This window comes from Ruditapes philippinarum, unplaced genomic scaffold, assembly GCF_026571515.1.
Source record: "Ruditapes philippinarum isolate M1 unplaced genomic scaffold, ASM2657151v2 ctg154_1_1_1_1, whole genome shotgun sequence".
NCBI classification, from domain to species: domain Eukaryota; kingdom Metazoa; phylum Mollusca; class Bivalvia; order Venerida; family Veneridae; genus Ruditapes; species Ruditapes philippinarum.
Window position 1 is genome coordinate 461751 of NW_026861602.1, and position 20929 is coordinate 482679.

At 31.6% G+C, this 20929-nt stretch overlaps 1 protein-coding gene across 3 annotated transcripts; it reads right to left on the minus strand.

Moving 5' to 3' along the window:
* Positions 1-4612: 4612 nt before the first annotated feature.
* LOC132716288 (neuronal acetylcholine receptor subunit alpha-10-like) lies at positions 4613-20620 on the minus strand. 3 transcript variants are annotated; one of them, XM_060699530.1, is made up of 9 exons: positions 20319-20620; positions 12245-12402; positions 11592-11636; positions 10429-10538; positions 9294-9508; positions 7611-7949; positions 7107-7212; positions 6271-6355; positions 4613-5688 (listed from the first exon to the last, which is right to left on the minus strand). In XM_060699530.1, exons 1-9 carry the CDS (start codon positions 20383-20385, stop codon positions 5314-5316), a joined length of 1500 nt encoding a protein of 499 aa, XP_060555513.1. In that variant the 5' UTR covers positions 20386-20620; the 3' UTR covers positions 4613-5313. The 3 variants fall into 3 exon arrangements, with proteins under 3 accessions (XP_060555513.1, XP_060555514.1, XP_060555515.1); XM_060699531.1 differs by having other exon boundaries at positions 7611-7937; positions 20319-20618; XM_060699532.1 differs by lacking the exon at positions 20319-20620 and adding an exon at positions 18797-19003.
* Between the last annotated feature and the right edge of the window lie 309 nt (positions 20621-20929).

Genomic DNA, 20929 nt, shown 5'->3' on the forward strand with positions numbered 1-20929 from the left:
GAGTGTGCAATTTATTGCAACTTAATGATTATAAAAAATCCTTAAAGCTGTATTTCAAGAAAATCAAACTTTAGAAAAATGTACTAAAATTTTAAGAAAAGTAAAAACCTTCCATATTCTAGTAATAATTTACATGCTTAGTGCAATTAATGACTGATTTTTCAGAGTTTATAACCATATTCTACTGCGTGACTACCGCAGTAAGGGGTATTTTTATATATTTTGACCTCTCCCTTTTTGGTGACTTACGTGGATTGTATGTGCTATTTGTAATATGTAAATTACCTTCTTCTTTCACTTCATAAATACATTTTCAAAATTTTCACGAAAATTAAGCATGAATCTGGAGGCATGCTGCTTTAAAACTGTACCATAACATTGGTTTATACAGAATTTATTTTAGTTCGATTATGTAGGAAGCTATAAGCTTATAGACACACTTTCGAATCCGTTCCTGGAACCAACCAGTATTGAGCAATAAGTGTAAAGTTTCTTGCTCAAGGAAACAACGACTTGCCCCTGACGGGGTTTGAACCCATGCGGCTAGCGATCAATAGATTACTAGTCCAAAGCGTTAACCACTCGGCCATGCCGCCACTACCATAACATTAGTTTTATAATTGGAAGAAAAAGTGTCCGTAGTACTTAACGTACAAGAATCAGTTGTGAAATCAGACTAACACCTGTCTTTAACAAAATTAGAAGGTTTGTAGCAATGATTTCGTATACATGTATTCAATAATCACAATATCTTTTTCATTTATGTACGTTTTTAACAAAATATAGCGATTAAAGACCACCTCATATAGCTTTCCACTTATGAAATATATATGTTAAATGAATTTTGAAAACTATAATGACATTGGGGGTGTAAAAACAATGTCATGTTGAACTACGTTGACAATTCGCAAACAAGATAGCAAGTTTTACGCTGATTATGTATGTCACAGTTGTCAGAACGACGCTATATTACCTCATGATAACTTGTGTATTCATGTCCTGATATGATATGTACATACATGTTAACCTCTGCTAAGCAACAGCCTTTTGGATAGAAGATTATATGGTTTTTATTGAGAGGTGTTGCTCTGAAAAGGTGACGTCATACTTTGGAGTAGCTCTGCAGATGCCACATGACATAAGCTGTATTTCATGAAATATAAATTTTCCTCTGGAGATTTATTATTCGACCAATTAATAATAACACCTTAAAATGGGATTTAAAGGCCAAGAAACTTCAATGTTTACCGTTAATTACTGTTTCTGTTCCTAGGAGTTTGGTAAACACAACAAAAACAACAAACAAACAAACAATGAAATCAGATAAATATATGCACTTATCATTTCTGATCGGTCACTTAAAGAATGAAATGATTTTCCTAAATTTTATTCCTATAATCGCACATGTATTATAAGTAAAAGTGTCACCTATTTCCGCACTGAACATAAATTGAGCGTGAAAATCATATGCATAAAAATTTAGAAAAAAATGTCTACAAATACAGTTAAGAGTAGATCTATATAGACGTAACCTTTGATGAAGTATTTGCTGTACTGTCGTCATGACTAGCGATCACATTAAAAAATCTAATCAGCGCGCTATGTTAATAAACATACAAGTAATTAGAAACTTATATGTTCGATTTATGTTACACACATTCCCGGTATATATGTTCTACTTAAGTTACAAAAATATATGTTCAACTTAAGTGACATTTTATATACATATGTTCGAATTGTGTAACCAAATAAAAATCACAGCTTGGCAACAGAATCTGAATTAGTGAAACATATCACCTCGTTGAAATTGAGCGCATGCTTTAACCATTACTTTAGTATCTTATCATAAACAATAGTCATAAAGAAAGGCATTTCTTAAATGTACCACGATGCGATGTAAGTCTATATATTTTGTTGACCTGCGGTCGACTTCTAATGAAAAAAAACTTTGTCCACTACATATTCATAAAGGACAATGTAGCGTGACTTATTTTATTTACTTAACAAAATATTATGCGAACTCTTTCTTTATTTCATGATTTACACTTGTCGCCAGACAAGTTTGATGGATGTGTGGTCCATAAATTCAGGTTTGATTACGGGGACGTTACGCAATACGGCGTTTAGACTCCCCGGGCATATCAAAGTATCATTTGTCACTTGTCAGCGGCAACCTTTAGTTAAGAAAAACAACAATAGCTCACATTTTCATTATCAGATGAAACTGTCTGACTCTATTATTTGTTGTTTCAACAAGTTCTTAAATATAAAGAACAAATAAGGATCAATGCAGCAAAAAGTAGAGTAAAGTACATCCCAGACCACCTTATTAATAATCATTCAAATCAAATGTAAAACATCACATTACTTATTTCCCATGCTTCTTCATAGAGATAAGAATTCGACCGTTAAAGTCTTAGATTTCATTCATACATCATAAGGGGCCTTTTAGCGATATAGCGACGTAATATTCATATGCATGGATGGTCGTTCGTTTGCTTAGAATGTTGACAGAGTCCTTAAGATTTTAATTAAATTTTACAGAATTTATCATATAATAATAAATATAGTTAAACTAATCAAACTAAAATAGCCTATGAGCGAATTCGTTGCAATGAGCATTATTATCGTTTAATCCAAATTGACCATCATAATGTATACATAAAAATGAATAGTTTTACGTAGAATATGTTGATACGTATTAACTGGAACATAGTACATCCCAGGTATTAACATTGTTTCCGTGGGAAACAACATATTGTTTCCTTGGGATACATATAAACATTGTTTCCGTGGGATAAATATATATTGCTTCAGTGGGATTCACATAAACATTGTTTCCGAGGCATACATAAGCTTTTAAGGTTTGTTAAGTACCGCTTGCGTGATTTTGTGCACTTATGGTTAACGAAGACCACGATGAATATGATATCTGACTACAATAAAATTAATATCTATTATCTTCGTTGTTACTAAATTGTTTTAATGATTAACTCTTTTCTGTATGTGCTGTACCTGTTATCTAAACATCCCTTAAACAATAGTTTAATCTGTGAGTACGTGTACAACCAATACAACATGCACAAAATTAAAACTCTGAATGACTTTGATGATGGTTGAAGCTCGCGGCGCAATGAATGGCGAGTGTGTACATTTGTGTGCTTTACATGCTGAGACACAGAAACTCAGAACGAACATTACAATAATCAAAGATGGCACTAGTATTTATTTAGTAATTTCATTTATATTTCCATATAAAACATATGAGTTACCAAGACTGTTAATCCCTTTTTTCATCTCGCACTAACATTCAGTGTACAAATACGGCCTATGGGACCCTATGACTGACTAAAACAATAATGAAATTTTATGTAAAATATTCATGAATAAAAGGTGATTAAAGGTTGGTAGCTTTGGTCTTCTCACTTGACACACTTTTCGTGGATTTAAAAATCTTGTTTATTTTATGTAGCATTTATGTTTACATCCTTCGTGGATATAAAAGTCACTTTTTATTTTCCGTTACATTTATCAGATAGATCTTCTTATTTAAGTTATATAAAACAAACAGATGTTCGTTATCACTTGACAATTTTTTGTTTAATATTTGACTCATTTTAGGAAAAGTGATTTTTTAGTGATTTTTACTCGTATTTAGAGATTGTCATTTTAGTCACAATTAACGAAGTTATTTCAGTACAGAGGTTGCAGTTTCTATAATATACTTTTGAGACCATGATTAAATAGACAGGCATATGAAAGACGAAATGTGGTGTGTACGAGTTGGGCTCAATATTCTATTTAAATGAACACTGAAGTCGGCGGATAATCAGGTCACATGATCGACGTCCGGTATGTGGTCAGATGACGTCTACAGCGTTACATATCTGATTTAGACACTTTATTTAATTAACTTATCAATGGTGATGTACATATTGTACGGCTGAACGTAGGTTATGGAGAAAATAAATTTGATTTCAGATTTCCATTCCGATTCCTTATTTCCATTTTTTTTATCATTTTCATATTGTTTTTGAAATAGTTGATTCCAGTGTTCCTGTCATTTTCTGTTTCTTTCTCAGAATATATCGCGTAAGCTTACCCAAATATTCTAGGCATTTCCGCCGTTATTACTTTTTCTGTATTGGGCCAATATACTGAAGCTACATGTATGTATATATATATATATATATATATTTCGAACTATACTCAGTTTCTCACCGGATGGTACTGGTATTTGTAAACTTTTTACATAAAGGCAGCTCCTTAGGTAACCAACGAAATGTGTTCCGTCAGCATATAGAAACTCTGCTTAATATACTTTTCTGAAGTTTATCTCCATCACCACACCAGGTTTCAGATTGCCTGCCAAGATTTTCCGTTGTTCTTACGCGTCTGGGATAAGTCAACAAATGAACAGCGAGGGAAGCAGACTCGGGGACAAGAAATACAATAAAGATACTTGCCATTATTTTGTAAGATTCAAACAGTTGACGGCCGAGGCTATACACATTATTAAATCACATTCTTGCCAAGACTAGATGACGTCTAAGTTTATATACATTATTAAATAAAATGTACATTATTAACAGACAAAATCAGAACGCTGGAAAACCGACACAACTTATTATTAAAACAAGTTTATGAACGATAAAAACAGATTATCAGATTATTGCAAAGCAAGGTCATACAAATTATAAACAAATGTTCAGAAGTTAAAGTACACAAGTATTAGTTAAAGATCTGTTATAAATTTAGAAAACTCTTTGAAAGTTGAAAAAGAGTTTCTTTTATTTGTACCAGACGTGGTTCCAAGCAAAACTTATAAACTTAGAACTGATTTAACGATAATTGCACTGATGTTAGCATAAACTCGACGACAACGTCACAGTTATATAGAAATTGCATTGTAGCTTTAATTGTCACATCAGCTTACGCTGCAGCAACAAAACAGGTAGAAACAGTTTTGTGATTCCACTGTTACAATTTAACAATGTTATAGTTACAGCCATGACAACGTTGCTACAAAAACTAAAGCAATGTTTTATGTCAAACACATTAGCAATGTCACATGTACATGATGTACAAGAAATGCAACAATGTCACAATTACAAACACTGTAAACATGTCACAGTTATCAGAATGTATGAATGTCATTTGAAGTGAAATGTCACAGTTTAAACACTGTAGAAATGTCACAATTACAAACACTGCAAAATCAATGACAATGCTTTTGTCATACTAATTTGCAATGTTACATGTACAATCAGTAAAACAATGTCGAAATTAACAAACACTTTAGAAATGTCACAATTACAAACACTGCAAAATCAATGACAATGTTGTAATTATTGTTACAAGGAGATACATAATCAGGAAAACCCTGTCTAAAATGTTTGACAAATCCCTCCACTCGGAATTTATGTCATCCTCTTTTTTCTGATCAATAAAATGTTCTTCAATGTTTCTGATGCACTGTGTTTGTTCTTTTAATGCATCTATTGTAGGATCTCGGATAACAAAGTTTGGTAACACGTTATTTCTTTTCATCGTTTGGTTATGCGAGTGAGAATTGTTCGGTGAGTCCGCCATTTTTTCACAGTTTTCGCGCATGCGTGTATCGGTGTCAGTATTGCTTTCATAATGTTCAAACGAAGGATCAAGTTTTGACGAACGTACTTTTAATTCCTGAAATGAAAATATTTGATATAATATATATTAATCTATTTTGGGACCTCTATCTGATACTATTCAAGAACAAAACTCATAATAAATGGGCATGAAATTATTAAATGAATAAAACGTTCACAAGATAAAATTCAAATCACATTAATGTACAAAACAGAATTTTAATTTTCAGGGTCTTTCATATAGAAAGATTGCTAATTAACCGACTTAAGTGTTAAGTGCACCATTGCGTTAGCTTTGACAGGAATTCCTTAGTAAATCGAGACAGCTTAATTCCCAAAACACATCCGATTCCGGACCTTTCTTTTGGAATAACTTCGTTCGAATCATTGAGGTAGAGCACATCATCTCATCATTCTGTCGTAAAATTTTGATGGAAGACAACATGGTCTAACGGTTTTAACATGTTTTCTGAATAACATTTGATGTACTTGATTAATACATGTATAAAGTCTGATTACGAATACTTGAGGGAAAAAAGCAAGAGTCTCCTTGAACCGAATATAAGAACATTGGTTATTCACCAATAAATGTCTAAAATGCCAACATTATCTGGTTCTAGACTAAAACAAACATGCTCACCTCATCATCATTGACAGTCTCTACTTTATTTGATTTTATACACAGAAATCTTGCCAAATATTGATAGCACAACTTTCTAGCCCACCTGTATATAAAGATTAAATTAGGTTTGGATTAATTTGGTTCAACGAATGCATGTACAATAACAACGACAACAAAACAAAACAACACGAATAGTAGGATTTGAACAAAACAGTTCAAGATATCCTAGAATATTTCAGACGTTGAATGATTCAGTATTTGATAACACCAACCTATTGAACTACACAATGTTATCATACAAATCATAAATGAACATTCTGCTTTCATGTTATATCAGGTACTTTGGTGTATAAACCATTTTGTAAGAGGCATACAAATTATAATTTATGATAATAACTTCTAATGACACAACTAAAGCCTTGCCATATATTATAACAAAAGTTGTTGCCATAGTGAATTTATATTGCGCCGAAGGTCTTAGGCCTCTGTTGTCGAGTTGTTGAGGTACCGGACTTTAAATCACTTGCCCCTCAATGTTGCGAACTTTGCACTTTGAATCTCTTTATGTGAGAAAGCTATGCAGCTAGCTTACGGAATGATGATGGTTTTACTCAGAAACATGCCTGTACATGAAATAATGCAAGGAGGGTCACCTGAAGTCTTCTTCCACCAGTAAAACTTAAATAGTCACCATATGAACTTTGAAATGTCAGCGTGACTTACATTTTAATAAAACAGAACAATAAGAGAAAAAGAAGTAATGTATAATTCAATATCAGCTTGTTGTAGAATTGAAAAAGTTATCTTAAATGTTAAAAATATTGACGGTACAGTAAGGTAAGTAAAACACATACGTTGGTACTTTTCGACCATTAGTGCCCCTGTAGAAAACATTTATGACCAACACCGTCTGTAACAACGAAAGTGATACAAGTACCATCGAACTGGCAAAATAAGACCCTGAAACATATAAAATATACATGGATTTATTTGAAGAAAATCATGATCGTTGTAAAATGACTGCACTGTTGGCTATTCAGTCGGAACATATTTTAAAATTTACCCTATAAATGATGAATAGTTTTGAACAGATGGAAAGATAAACATGCCCATTTAAGAGATTTAGCGCCGTATGAATAGCAGCGTTTGTGTATTTGTTCTCGTTATATCTTCATGTTTAATTTTACGTACCTTCATAATAACTTTAAAGTTTATCACGTCACCTCTATTAGACACACACAATGACAGTAATATCCAGACATAATTTCACACAAGTTTGTGTGTTTCATCCTTTTTTAATCAATTTATCCGATTCTTGTTATTTTGATGAATAAAAATAATATTAATTAAAATTTTACCTATAATCGGAAAATTATCTGATGATGGTGGCAAAGATTCTGAGACAAGTAGCAGAAACACAGCGAGGGAAAGAAGCACGGTGATTTCGAGCGACACTTTCTCCCCAGATTCTGTTGGCAGGAGGAACCCCATCGCAGCAACACATGACGTCAATATACAAGGAAATATCATAGTGAGGAGGTAAAACGCCGGGCGTCTCTTCATGACGATATAGAACGTGACGTCAGGATATGGTTCAGGACAACAGTTGTAATATAGCACGTGGCGTTCCACGGGAATAGTCTGCACGGTCCATTCAGCATTATCAATGTAGTTGTCAAGGTCACCTGCAACACCAACTATTATGACAGAAGTTACAACAGTTTCATTTATATTTTATATTTTATAGATAAATGCCGCTTAATCATGCATAAAATATTATTTAAATTTTGAATTCCATTTTTTATAGTCAGCAAAACACCCAAAAAAATTGTCATAGCAAAGAAAACAAAATACAACAATATCATGCATACATATTTACTAGTTACAAGTTACAAGATTTACCCTGGCTAATATACCGATTATAGACTACAGAAACATGCAAGCTACAGTCCATTAATTACTCATGTAATAAATTCTTCAATTTTGCTATTTTTAAAGATTACAATTACATGTAAGTGACCACGCTTTCTGCTGTTTGATAGAAGCAATGCTCCTTTATTTAATTCTTATTATAAGTTGTTAACACTAAAAGACAGTGATCATTTATTTCACTGTTAATTATTAATTATTAGGAGTAACGATTGTTAAGTGCAAGAAGCAGTGATCATTTATAAAACGTTAATTGTTTTAGGGAAGATATCGTTAAAAGCATACGTTAGGGTCATATATACAAAAAGTAGAATGAAAAACTGTGCTATAGAATTTAAAATATGATTACAGAAACATTTTAGGTGAAAATAAAACTTGGGGTCACAGACCTCGATTTCGAGTACTAGTAATCTGCCCTTGAATTTGATTTTTGTTGTTATTTCAGTTTGACTTTTGTTGTTATTTCAGGTCACTTTATGGACCGGTATGCATAAATCTTACAAACCTACATGAATTGAACTACATGAAAAAGCAGGATAAATAGACCATGTGAATTGTCTGCCCTTGAAATAAGTAAAATTTTAGAATTCAAGAACAGATAACTCGGAATCAATGTCTTTTCTGTTTCTATTATCATAATTCTAAGAACATGCAAGTTTTGAATAATTTTTACTATACGTTTTCATTCTACTACATGTATATATGTCTATATGTAAACCCTAGCATATGCCTTTTATTGACTGATTATTGATTATTGTTTTAAGTGATCCTTTATTTTAATATGTTTATTGTTAATTGTTAAATGTTAGGGCAAATTTTCGTTATCTGAATATTAATTGTAAGTATCAGCGGTAGTTTTTATATATTTTTTCATCGGCTTAATAATTTCAAATTTATTTTCTCGTGATTAATGCTTTGATCATGTTTAGTGATTAGTTGTTATATACAAATATTATTCACAGTTCAATGTTATAATCAATTTGTGTTATTTTTTGGAATCGAATATTGGCAGTGCTATATGAAATGAAAGCAGTCCAGTATCAGAACCATTATTAGAGTATCAGATATCCATGTTAATAAAGCCAACACCAACATTTAAACGAAGCGCATACCGTTTGCGTTTCTATTTACAATATCGATTTCATTTCCGTGATGTGACCACGACCCAAATTGTAACGCGCACTCCTGAGTATCGAATGGGAAGTATTTGACATTAACTCGGCATATAGATTTGGCGACGGTGGGGAAGTTGTAAGACACCATCCCAGTGGGGGAGACATATGCTCGGAAACTCTCCACTCCCGGAAACATCACCTCGTCCGCTGCGCTGTAAAATACAAATAAATAACCTATAAAACCAATGAAATATTTGAAATTCAACCTCAGTAGAGCCACGTGTTTTCTAAGCAAAAGTACCGACCAGGATCAATTGATCCTGATATTATTTTCATTGCTTTATGAAACTAAAACTGATTGTATTAGGCTAAAATAAAATGGTACATAACCGAAATGTAAAAATCATTCTGATTTGCAAAGAAACAACCATATTATCTTTGGATAAATTTGAGGAATAAGGATACAAATACAGGGATAATCGGATCAAAATAAACATCAATGTATGGATTACGATAAATATTTGGATCAACTGTCTAAACCCAAAACCAAAAGCCCAAATCTTGCGAAGTATTTTTGTTTCTAAAAATTCATAAGCATGTTATTTCAAGTCCAATTAATTAAGTTAATATTAAAGATTATATCTATGAGAATTAACAATGGATAGCTTTTAAGTTTTTACGTTTGATGCTGATATTGAACCATAGTTAAAACGGGGCCTGGAATACTTTAATGATGTCTGAACCATAAGTACAAGGAAAACGATTGAAAGGGGAGGTAATTGTAATTCCAGCGCCATGGTTATTTAGCTTTAAAATGTGAACACGAATAATCATATTTTAAAATAATATGTATTAGTTTAAATAAACAAAGAATATCAGTTTGCCTTTGGGTAAAATATAGTAAATCTGACTTCTGAACAAGGGTTCAAGTAAGAACCTTAAGTTTATGTAGAAAAGTTAAAGTAGAATGAATAATTCATTCATCTCCAAACTAGATCATATCACCAAGGAAAATATTGTATTTTATTCATTTGCATAATCACATTCAGCAACTACAATCGACTATCACAAAACAAATTGGCCATAGTGAAACCTGGTGAGCAAGGTTGAAGACCTCTAAATCAGTACGCACCTGTCGTAAAGTGTGATATCCGGCAGCCAAACGTCGGGATACGTAAACATTATGCTGCTTATGTTGCTGTAAGAATTTGGGTCCCATTGCAGACGACAGTCGTTCCATTTCTATAGCATAAAATATGTTTGTTTAATTTTTCAATCTTAAAGCGTCCTTCAGCTTTTATAAAGGTTAATTTGTTATGTTTAGATAAATCGTTTCATATAATTGTCAAATCAAAAGAATTAAGGTGCTGACGATAAAATACAATAAATAATAAGGAATTATCTCGATACCTGTAACTACAGGGCCGCTTTCAATATTTAAATTAGTAAATTTTAGAAACGATAAATAAATAATTATAAATAGCTCTCGGCTCGGGACACTGTTTTGAAGAAGGCTAACAGTAAAATGATGCACTTTTCCAAGATAAAATTACTGAATAACTAAAAAGCTTAGTTTGAAACAACACACACTTGTTTTTTCAACAAAAAATAAAAGCTGAAGGCCGCTTTAAGAATAGCTTCCCTGTACAAGGGGGTACATTTTATTGTCCCTATTATTTCAGTTTGAATAGGCAAATAATAGTGTCTATCTTGTTATTTTTGTTATCGAGAAAGGAGTGGTAAAATGCTTTTGAACGATAATATGGATTCAATTAAAAAGAGTGGTTGTTATTTGTTCCCGGATATATAAAGCAACTAATAACCGTATATTTACTACAATACCATGAACACAACAAACAAATCAAAGTTTGTGATCTAATTTAAACAGAAACATAGACGAACTACTGTTATGTTATGTAACAATATTGGTAAGGTTCTATGGCGCAACTTTATATTCATAAAATAACAATATTGAAAAGGTAGCAGTAGAAAGCGTTAAATCAGAAAATGTATCAAATTTCTGTAATGATTGAGCATTTAAAAGGCTTTATTAAAAGGCCTTTTTATGTATTAGAAAAGTTAACGAGTCATTTCGCAAGTAAAATCAAATAGTTGTTCCATTGTGCAATTTAAAAAAATAAATATTTAAGGTATATAAAGACATGTTTATCTTTATCGTTATAAACACTTTAGAATTTGTAGAGTGTATTCCAAATACTTTAAATAGTATACTTGATACCTTAATAACTTTAGTAAATATTATAAAAGAAAATCTACAAATGTAGCGTAGCTTACCAGACGTAACCAAATATTTGTTGTAAGTATTTGCTCCCGTTCATTCTAAAAAATCAATAAAGATCACATAATTCATATACAAGGGTGTCTGTTTATATTTTATCAAGTTTTGACTTATTATTATATGCATGAGTCAATAGTAACCCCGTCTCAATACCGGGGCCATGTCAGAGATAGGGGGACACATAAGTCTAGCATTTACATCCTCCTCGCACATACAGTGTCAAAATATTAGGAAAGATCCATCTTGCAGTGCGAGGTCATTCAACCGTAATTAATCATCGAACTGTGGCTTGGCCTTTATCAATGATTTGATGTTCAAAAAGTCAAGTTTTCGCTATTCCCCCAGATTAAATTTGGAGTTACAATTGACCGGTACATAATAGTTATAAAGTTTTAATATTAAAACAATCACCGTAACCTCAGTTGAAAGTACAGTTGTCTTTAATTATATGTACTTTTGTAACAGTTTTTCGATTAAAACAGCAGGTCAAGGTTTAGGCAGGGTCTTTCCTTTCAAATGCAAGGGTTTACATAGCGCGTTTCCAGACCATTCTATTTGAAAGACCCTGGTTTAGGTAATAAATGATAAAAACTTAAAAAGATCTAATTATTTTGTTCATTTATCAAAGGTTTAATTTATTCATATTTACCAAGTCCATGATCTGTCTAAGTGCCAGGTCCATGTCTAAAGTTACATTATCGCCCGTGGCACAGACAGGTAAGAGGTTCGAGTCATAATCTGTGAGTAGGTAATCATGCAGGGTTTTAGTGATGACCTGCTGGGAAACACACGTCACATTTATTACGTCTGCAAAAAATAGTAATATCATAACATTATGAGTGAACAACAAACTTATAGATGTACATTTTTTTTTATAATCTTATAACGGTAGAATGATGGCGTTTTTCGAAAATGTTATTGGCTATTGTAAATAAACGTAGATATTGATAAATTTTACTTCTAAGTGCAAATATTTTCCATCCATTTAAATATTATCAGATGGTAAAAACATCAATCTCAATATCGCGTAATTGACGTCATAGAAATAAACCTTACTCATTGCCGTACGTCAATCACAATTTTTGAATGTACCCAGGAATTAATTATACGAGCCGTATAACATAATCTTAGTGATGTAGGCTTGTTTTTTTTGTATGCTTTTTTTACGTGAAAACATTTTGGATTGTGCTTGAAGTGACAACGATATATATATATCATTTCTAGACTGATATTCATAATTCTACAATGCATCTTATTATTTGTATTAAAATGTAAATAGATAAAACGTTAATTTACAAAACGTGTATGTCAACAATGTAATACCTTTATATTGTTTATAAATGTCGGCATTTTTATATTTTCGAATTTTGAAACGTTTAATATGAACTCTAATTTTTGAATCTTTGTTCAGAAGATTTAGTCTTATTTAGTAATTATAGGCTAGATGCATACAATTGTGCTTTATTTGTTTTACAATTTTTAAGTTAAAAGGCACAAATAAATTGGTAAGGTCATATATTTGAGTTTGAATTTAACATAATTTAAATATTTCCTTATTAAACAAATACTTTGAGAGCGCAATTGCACGACGCACGGTGTCAAAAAGGTGCATGCAAGTTGACTTGTGGCAAATACTACGTAAAATATGGCGTGAATCAACCAACTTATCTTAACTTAATAACCTTTCCCATGATCCTAGTTCATTATATTTACATTAAATCTCTCCTATTAAGGCAATAAAATAAAGCAAATATATAAATATATTTTTATTTAAAATATGATATATACACTTGGTGTAATTGATAATTTAAGTCTTCAACTTTCAAAATCACGTTACAACTCCAGCGCAGATCTAAAGTTGAACCCATTTATGATATATCTAACGACAATACACTATATTTTTCAAATTTTGATGTATCGATATATTTCACTAATAATTTTAAAGGCCCATCAAGCAGTAAAAATGTGTTTAAGTTTTATTTATCAAAAACTTTTTTAAATTGTGTGGTCTATTGTGAACAGTTTCCGAAACTATACTCATTGGCAATACAACCGAGCAATATTTTACTTCCTTTGTTTTTCGGCAATCAGTAATGTTACACTAATTTTGCATGGAAGACAAAATGCAACTTTGTTTACGTTTTGATGCTTTTATGGCCTTTTTCATATTCAATTCTAACATGAATCACAGAGCTTTACATCTGTTATAAACGTATATGACATGATAAGCATCTAACTTGCTCTTAATCAGTTTTAAGTATAAACTGAATTATTTAAATTTTTTTAACTTATACTGCGTCGTGAGGGCGTGGCTGAGTAATTAACGCGTCGGACAAGTAATCTAAGGATTGCTGGCCGCGTGGGTTCAAACCCCGTCAGGGGCCAGTCGTTTCCGTGAGCAAGAAAGTTTACACTCATTGCTTAGTACTGGTTGGTTCCGGGAATGGATTCGAAAGTGTTTCAATAAGCTTATAGCTTTCAGCAAAATCGAACTAAATAAATTAGTATAAACTTAATCAGTTATTAAAATAAATAGCATATGTTTGCCCTTCTTATTCATTTCTGTGGCTCCATCTGCCTTAAATATATGAAATTTAAACTTACAGTTCGTATTTATCTTTAAAATCATTTTCAATATAATTTATATTGATTATTAAAACTGTAACATGATATTGTTATACCAATAAAACTACATACAGATGATAAATATCTATTTTTATATCAATACAAAGCAGACTTGTCAAGTAGAAACGTATGTTAACAAAAGTGACACCCTCTATTTAACTTGATCGGTTCATTTCACTTCATTAAAAATACATTAAGATGCGTTGAAATATTATCTATTTCTAATACTTGCAAACAATGATATAGTAATTGGAAGAGGTAAATGTATGCACACAAATATAAACATTTTTAAAGGGAACCCGATAACACAAAGAGACTGAATTGATTACATAATACTTGTCAAATCAAGGCATTCAGTAATATATTTTTCTGATATGGTAATGGGAATTACATGTACTGTAAAAGTACAACATCTCTCACGCCCTCACCCCGGCACCGGCATAAGATGTTTTCATTATAACAGGATTTATTTATTTTAACTGACCGGAAAGAGACACGAATCTGTATTTGTTTTGATGTCAGGTAAAACTCTTATTTAAACTTTTGACCTGAGAAATGTCTAAAAAGGTCATGCCCAGCTTCCATTTGTGGACCTGTCCTTGTCATTTTAGGGGACATGAAGTTAGTCAGCCAACAGTACAAAACCTATGAACATTGCATGGATGTGCAAGCCTGTCTTGCTCTGTACTGATGGCAAATGATATTAATGATAACCCGGTTATATCAGTAGTTATTAAGATTTTTGATAGGTTATATTGTCCTATATAATTATACGATAGTTCGGAAATATAACCCGAGCCGCGAGACGAGTGTTATATTGTAAACAACCGTTTATATGAGGCCATATAACGTGTCAAGGATCTTTATAACGAATTTATAAAACAGCAAAACTTCCTTTTTAGAGTTGCTTTATAAACAGACAGCAGCCGTGCATATAAAACTGTATAAACGTCACGATTATCCAATTAAAAGCGATGTTACAAACTTGCAGTATTATGAAATGTTTTATATGTTGATTTGTGCGTTGAAAGTTGTATGCAAAAAAGTACGCCAAAGATTATAATCTTGATTCTGTGATGCGTATCATATTTAATGGAAATCACTAAAATCGCTTATCAAAAGGTTCATCACAGGGGTATGTGAAATACAGCATAGAATATCATTAATATGGATCTGATAAAGTCAATACCTAATGCAAAATAAGCTTATACAAAATGAATATCATAATGCATTCTAATCTGTTCTGTGTTTTTTTTTATCAGTGTATACAACAGTAGGAGAGATAATATTCTAATTCTGAACTGTATAAATTTGATGTCTCTAATATTATTGTAAAATTAATGTTTACATTGTGGTTGAAATGATTACAGAATATCTAGAATGATATTTCAGTATACAGTTCAACCTCCCTACAACAGCCAGCAGCCGGAGAGTCCAAAATTGACGTTTGTAAAGAGGTGGCTGGCTTGGAGGTTTTGTTTCACGAATAAATTTTTTAATAAGTAACACACTTTCTGTAATATGGTGCCGAACAGGAAATATATTTTGTGCTAAACTCGGGTGTTACAAACTCAAGGCAACACTAGAGGGTCAAAACCATCTCACCTGCTTGAGCTAAAAGATCACTCTAATAATGTTGAACCCATTTAGTCCCCTCTTCCGATAACACAGGATGCCTCAACCCTGAGCCACAAGTGGTATTGAATTATGTAGGGTGCAGAGAAATAAAAAAAAGATGGAAATACATGACCCTTTCAAGTGGTTAGCACCTGAGGTCTTCCTCTTACTGCTATGTAAAACTCCACGAGTTTATATAAGGAAGTTTGGCTTTCCATCATTATGTACATGTGCTAGTTTAATTATAGATAGCATAATTAGGGAAAATTCGATATGCTCAAATAACACATTTTGCTGGCAGTTCGAGAGGTATTTTCCCCTCTTTGGGAAAAATAAATGGCTATTGGCTGGAGCTGAGAGGTGATTGTTGGGAAGAGTTAAATCATATAGTTAATACTATTCTGAAGAATTGAAACTGGCTGTTGTTAGGGGATGGCTATTGATGGGAGGTTTCACTGTATTTCATAGAAAACGAGTTATGCATGAACAAAATTATCGCTAAATCTGCTAAAATAAAATCATCATATTTTATTCTGGGACATTTTATTCTTTTTTACGTATAGAATTCATGCATATTAAATAACACAGACAGTTTTACGACCGTAAGATTATGAAAACAACTTAATTTTACTGTTTACAAAATATTTTATCAGTTAATACTTTAAACGGTTTAAGTGCACCTGTAAAGTGTGAATATAAATAAACAATATTATGAATTAAGGGAGACGTGGCGATAATGATATCTAAAATAACACTGACTGAAAACAAACCCAAACCCAAAGATTGTCCTCAAGTTGATGCAAGTAATGTTAAGGCATAAGAAATACACATATTAAAGTTATATTATACTCATTTTACGCTGTCAAGTTGACCCGAATAAGCTATGTATTTTAAAAGATTGACTATTATAATATGGTTATTGACCAATAATTGATTATTATTAGGATAAAATATAAAAACTGCCCTAAATATATAAAAAGACTGCCCAACTTGTGTTAGCAAATGAGCATAACCGTTAAATAACGAAGGTTGTCTGAAAAAGTTTGGTGGGTCACGTCAGTAGATTTTTGTTTGAAGCTTGTTAATATGATACTGAAGACAATTGTGGCAAAATATGAAATTGTTTTCTCTCACCATTTACACTTTGATGGGCATGATTTAAATTTAATCAAATAAATTTTATTTTTCTTTCTAGGTCAAGTAACATCTAAAATATACTTTGTATATTTTTTTTAATGAATTGCAATTTACGCTATCTGTCTCCAGATAAGCCAAAATATTACAAGAATCAAACTTGAGAAAAATGTACTAGGATTTTAAGTAAAAGGTTCAAATGATAATTAACATTTTGTGTGTGTTATAATTGACTCATTTTGCAGTATTTATGATTAGATTTTTACAGTGAGACTAACGCAGTAATTTTTTGCATATTTTGACCTTTTTTGGTAATTTACGTGGTTTGCAATGTGTTAATTACGATTTTTGTTCACCACACAATATTTAACTTTTAAATTCATTTGCAAAAAATCATGAAAATAAGCATGAATCATGAGGCATGTTTCTTTGAGAGCAACACAATATGATGCTAAAACACAATTGTTCCAAATCGCTTTGCTATATTTTGATATACGTTGTTTGTGCGACTTCTATCTTAGAATATATCCGTATATTGACTTCTTTAGACTGAACAGCCCTGTACTGGATAACATTTGAGAATGGTTTAAGAGCAAGTCAAATGCTTTTTGTTGGAGAATAGACCTTTAACTACTTCTCTATTCTGCTGACATTTTCTGTATTTATGTGTTATGTGGACCAAATCATAAAATGTGCAATATGATAACATACGCGAAAGGGACTGAAATACTGTTGGAAAAAGGCGTAAAATGAAACAAACAAACAAACATACACGAAAGGTCCATTTCGGATGACTAAACATAAAGACCTTTTTACGACGCGGTCCGTTGCTATGAAAAATTGACCGGCAGTAGTAGTTTTTCGCGCATGCGCAATTTGCGTAGGGAAAAAAGCCCTGCCCTACATAGAAATGTAGTAGAAATTCATAGACAATTCCGAGTTAATTGAAGGTAAAATATAGAAAATCATATAAAATAGCTTTTAACAGAAACCCAAAAGATGCCTTCATAGCTTTATGGCCAAGATTGCCCAAAAGGCATGGAAAGACCTGACACTGAGATTATGTGGAAATATATATATAAGCAAATAAAGAAGTCAATTTAATTCTTGTTGAAATCGTCCATATAAAAACTATTTTATAACATAAATTATAATATATAACATTTTTATATAAATTTTATAACATTTAAAATCGAGGTTAATTATCATTCTGAAAAAAGTCGGAACACGTGTTATAATGCATTTTAGTTTTCAGTTTAGCTAATTTTATCCTTTATCCGACTTGAGTGAGATGCCAAACAGAAATGTTTTAAGTCACATATATTTTTAAATAATTTTTCAAACTCTTGAGAAGTTAAGATGGGTGGTGGAATAACACTTATTTTGTCCGGTTCCTTGTGGCACATGTAGATGATGCACGTCACGTACACTATTTGTCACTACACAAAATGAATAAACATTGATGAAATTGGTATAAATAAAAGTTACTTAAATTACGATTAATCATTTTCATAGTTTTAAATATTAACTATGTCATGTTACTCTTAAACGACCCTGTTGATTGATAAACTAGCTGGCAAATAACAACCGGTCACGTGTCAATCTGTTTGACTCTTACCGCCTTGGCAATCCACTTTCAAAGGAATACCAATTGTGTAATATTATGTAATACATGGGTTATAAAATGTGATCTTTAACACCCTGCTGTTTAAGTGAAAAAGTCACCTAATGATACATTGAACAGAGAACTTTTGGTCGTTAAATTATAAGTCACGCTAATTTTGTATATCTGTTATAAATATAAATTCACCTTTTAAGTACTTACCGCTTTAATTCATCCCAACATTTCTTTTTTCTGGGTGACATAACTTGAAATCACGCCTTTTAAATCCTTTAAGTACACTTAAAATGTATTATATCTTAATTGCGCTTTTGTCCTACGCAGAATGCGCATGCGCAAAATGCAACATACGTTGCTATGGAAAAATCGTACTGCAAAAAGGTCTATAGTCGATACCGGGTACACGGAAACGTTGTTTCACATGCTAGTGTTAGTCTATATATTCCTGACTGAACTTTTTGCATGGCAATAAAACTTTACAACGTGAGAAACCCATAAACTCTAAACAGATGAGAAACTGAATTATTACTGTAGTTAACAGGCCGTTTTATGTCTTTTCTAAAATCACCATGTATACAATACGTTATGAAACACAAAAATAATATCGTAAGGAAAAGGATTGAAATTATAACACAAATCAGAATTGTTCTCATATAAACATACAGTCATGGTATTTTAATGCATGTTTAGCTAATGATCATGACGTCAATTTGTTAAACTGTGACGTCAATTTTACACGTTCTAAGTCCGTTGTTTGCTTTTTTCTCATTCGAATTAAAACAAAAAATAATTAGTTTTACATGATTCAATAAAAATGAAATAACAACAACAGCTACATAAAAATAAATAAATAAATAAATAAATAAATAAATAAATAAATAAATAAATAAATAAATAAATAAATAAATAAATAAATAAATAAATAAATAAATAAATAAATAAATAAATAAACAAACAAACATAATCATAGGTAATATAATGGTCTTAATTGAAAATTTGTTATCAAATTGTTATTTTAAAAACGATACAATGCCTTCAGTGACGATAGATTATAAGATCATTGGTTATATTGTTTTGGAAACTTAAAATGTATATCTTCTAACTTCAACATAAAATGGACTCAGCCGAAGATCTCAGTGTCTAGTATTTAAATAAAAAAACCCATAAAAACAAGTGTTTTACCAAAAAAATAAAGGGATAGTTAATGAGCAGATTGCATGCAATAAAAGGAAAAATTTTCCAAATTCCAACATTTTATCATTTGCGGCGGATGCGTTTGCGACTTCGACGTTTGTTTAGATATCTTTTTTCTAAATTTCCAACATTTTATCGTTTGCGGCGGATGCGTTCGCGACTTCGACGCTTGTTTAGAAAAGATTTTTTCAAATTTCCAACATTTTATCGTTTGCGGCGAATACGTTCGCAACTAAGATGGTTGTTGAGTAAATTTTCCAAATTGCCAGCATTTTATAGTTTGCGGCGGATGCGTTCTAGGTTTAGGCTCTTGTTCAATCGTTCGATCTTGTTTAAAAAAGGCCCATCTGTCCTCCCATGTTTCCAGTGGAGATATTTTACAGTACTGTTATACAAGAAATTTGAGAACTTTCAATGAATTCTATATGCATTACATTTTGCGTGATTAAATAATGTATTGTAGGGAAAAAACACACACACAAAAAACAACAAACAAACAAACAAACAAAATTAAAGAAAACACAACACTTACTGTATGTAAGAATAACTGTTGCCAGAACTAACTGTTGCCATGACAATTGGCATTGATTAACATCCATCTTCAGAGATATATTTCATATCATTTTTTTAAAAAATATGTGATTTTTTTAGTAATTTTCTATTTCCCTTTTGTATTTAACCTTTAAAATCACAGCACAAAATATATTTATTTATTTTCTGGCAGATTATTATAGAGCATTATCCCTTTTTAAAATGTTTAACATAAACGTTGATTTACAAACTTTCTCTGGATGAAACGTAAAATGTTATATCTGTTTAAAGCATTGTAGATACCTAGCGGAAATAATCGTTTTATGTTTATTGATCACGTGGTTCGAATACGAGTTAAAACGTAGGTAATATATGATAGAATTGAACTATTGTACCCGTACTTTCATTTAGACAAAGATGACACATAATGATAGTTTCTATACCGTCATTAAATCCTAAATGTAAATTCGAGCGGTCACATTCTTGTTTAATGGCCCATTCTTACTAAATAAAGGTCTTTACTTTTAAATGTGAAATGGCAATGGACGGTTCAATCAATAAGTATCCGTTTGAAATTAAACTACAATTAAAATCGAGGATCTTAATTTCACT

Bases quoted from the DNA above. Each gene is read 5' to 3' on its own strand.
- LOC132716288 (XM_060699530.1), bottom strand. From the start codon at position 20,385: ATGGATGTTAATCAATGCCAATTGTCATGGCAACAGTTAGTTCTGGCA. The intron at 11,637-12,244 runs GTAAATATGAAT...TTGATTTTTTAG, and splicing joins TTAGACAGATCATGGACTTG to AATGAACGGGAGCAAATACT. The intron at 10,539-11,591 runs GTAAGCTACGCT...TTTATGCTATAG, and splicing joins CAAATATTTGGTTACGTCTG to AAATGGAACGACTGTCGTCT.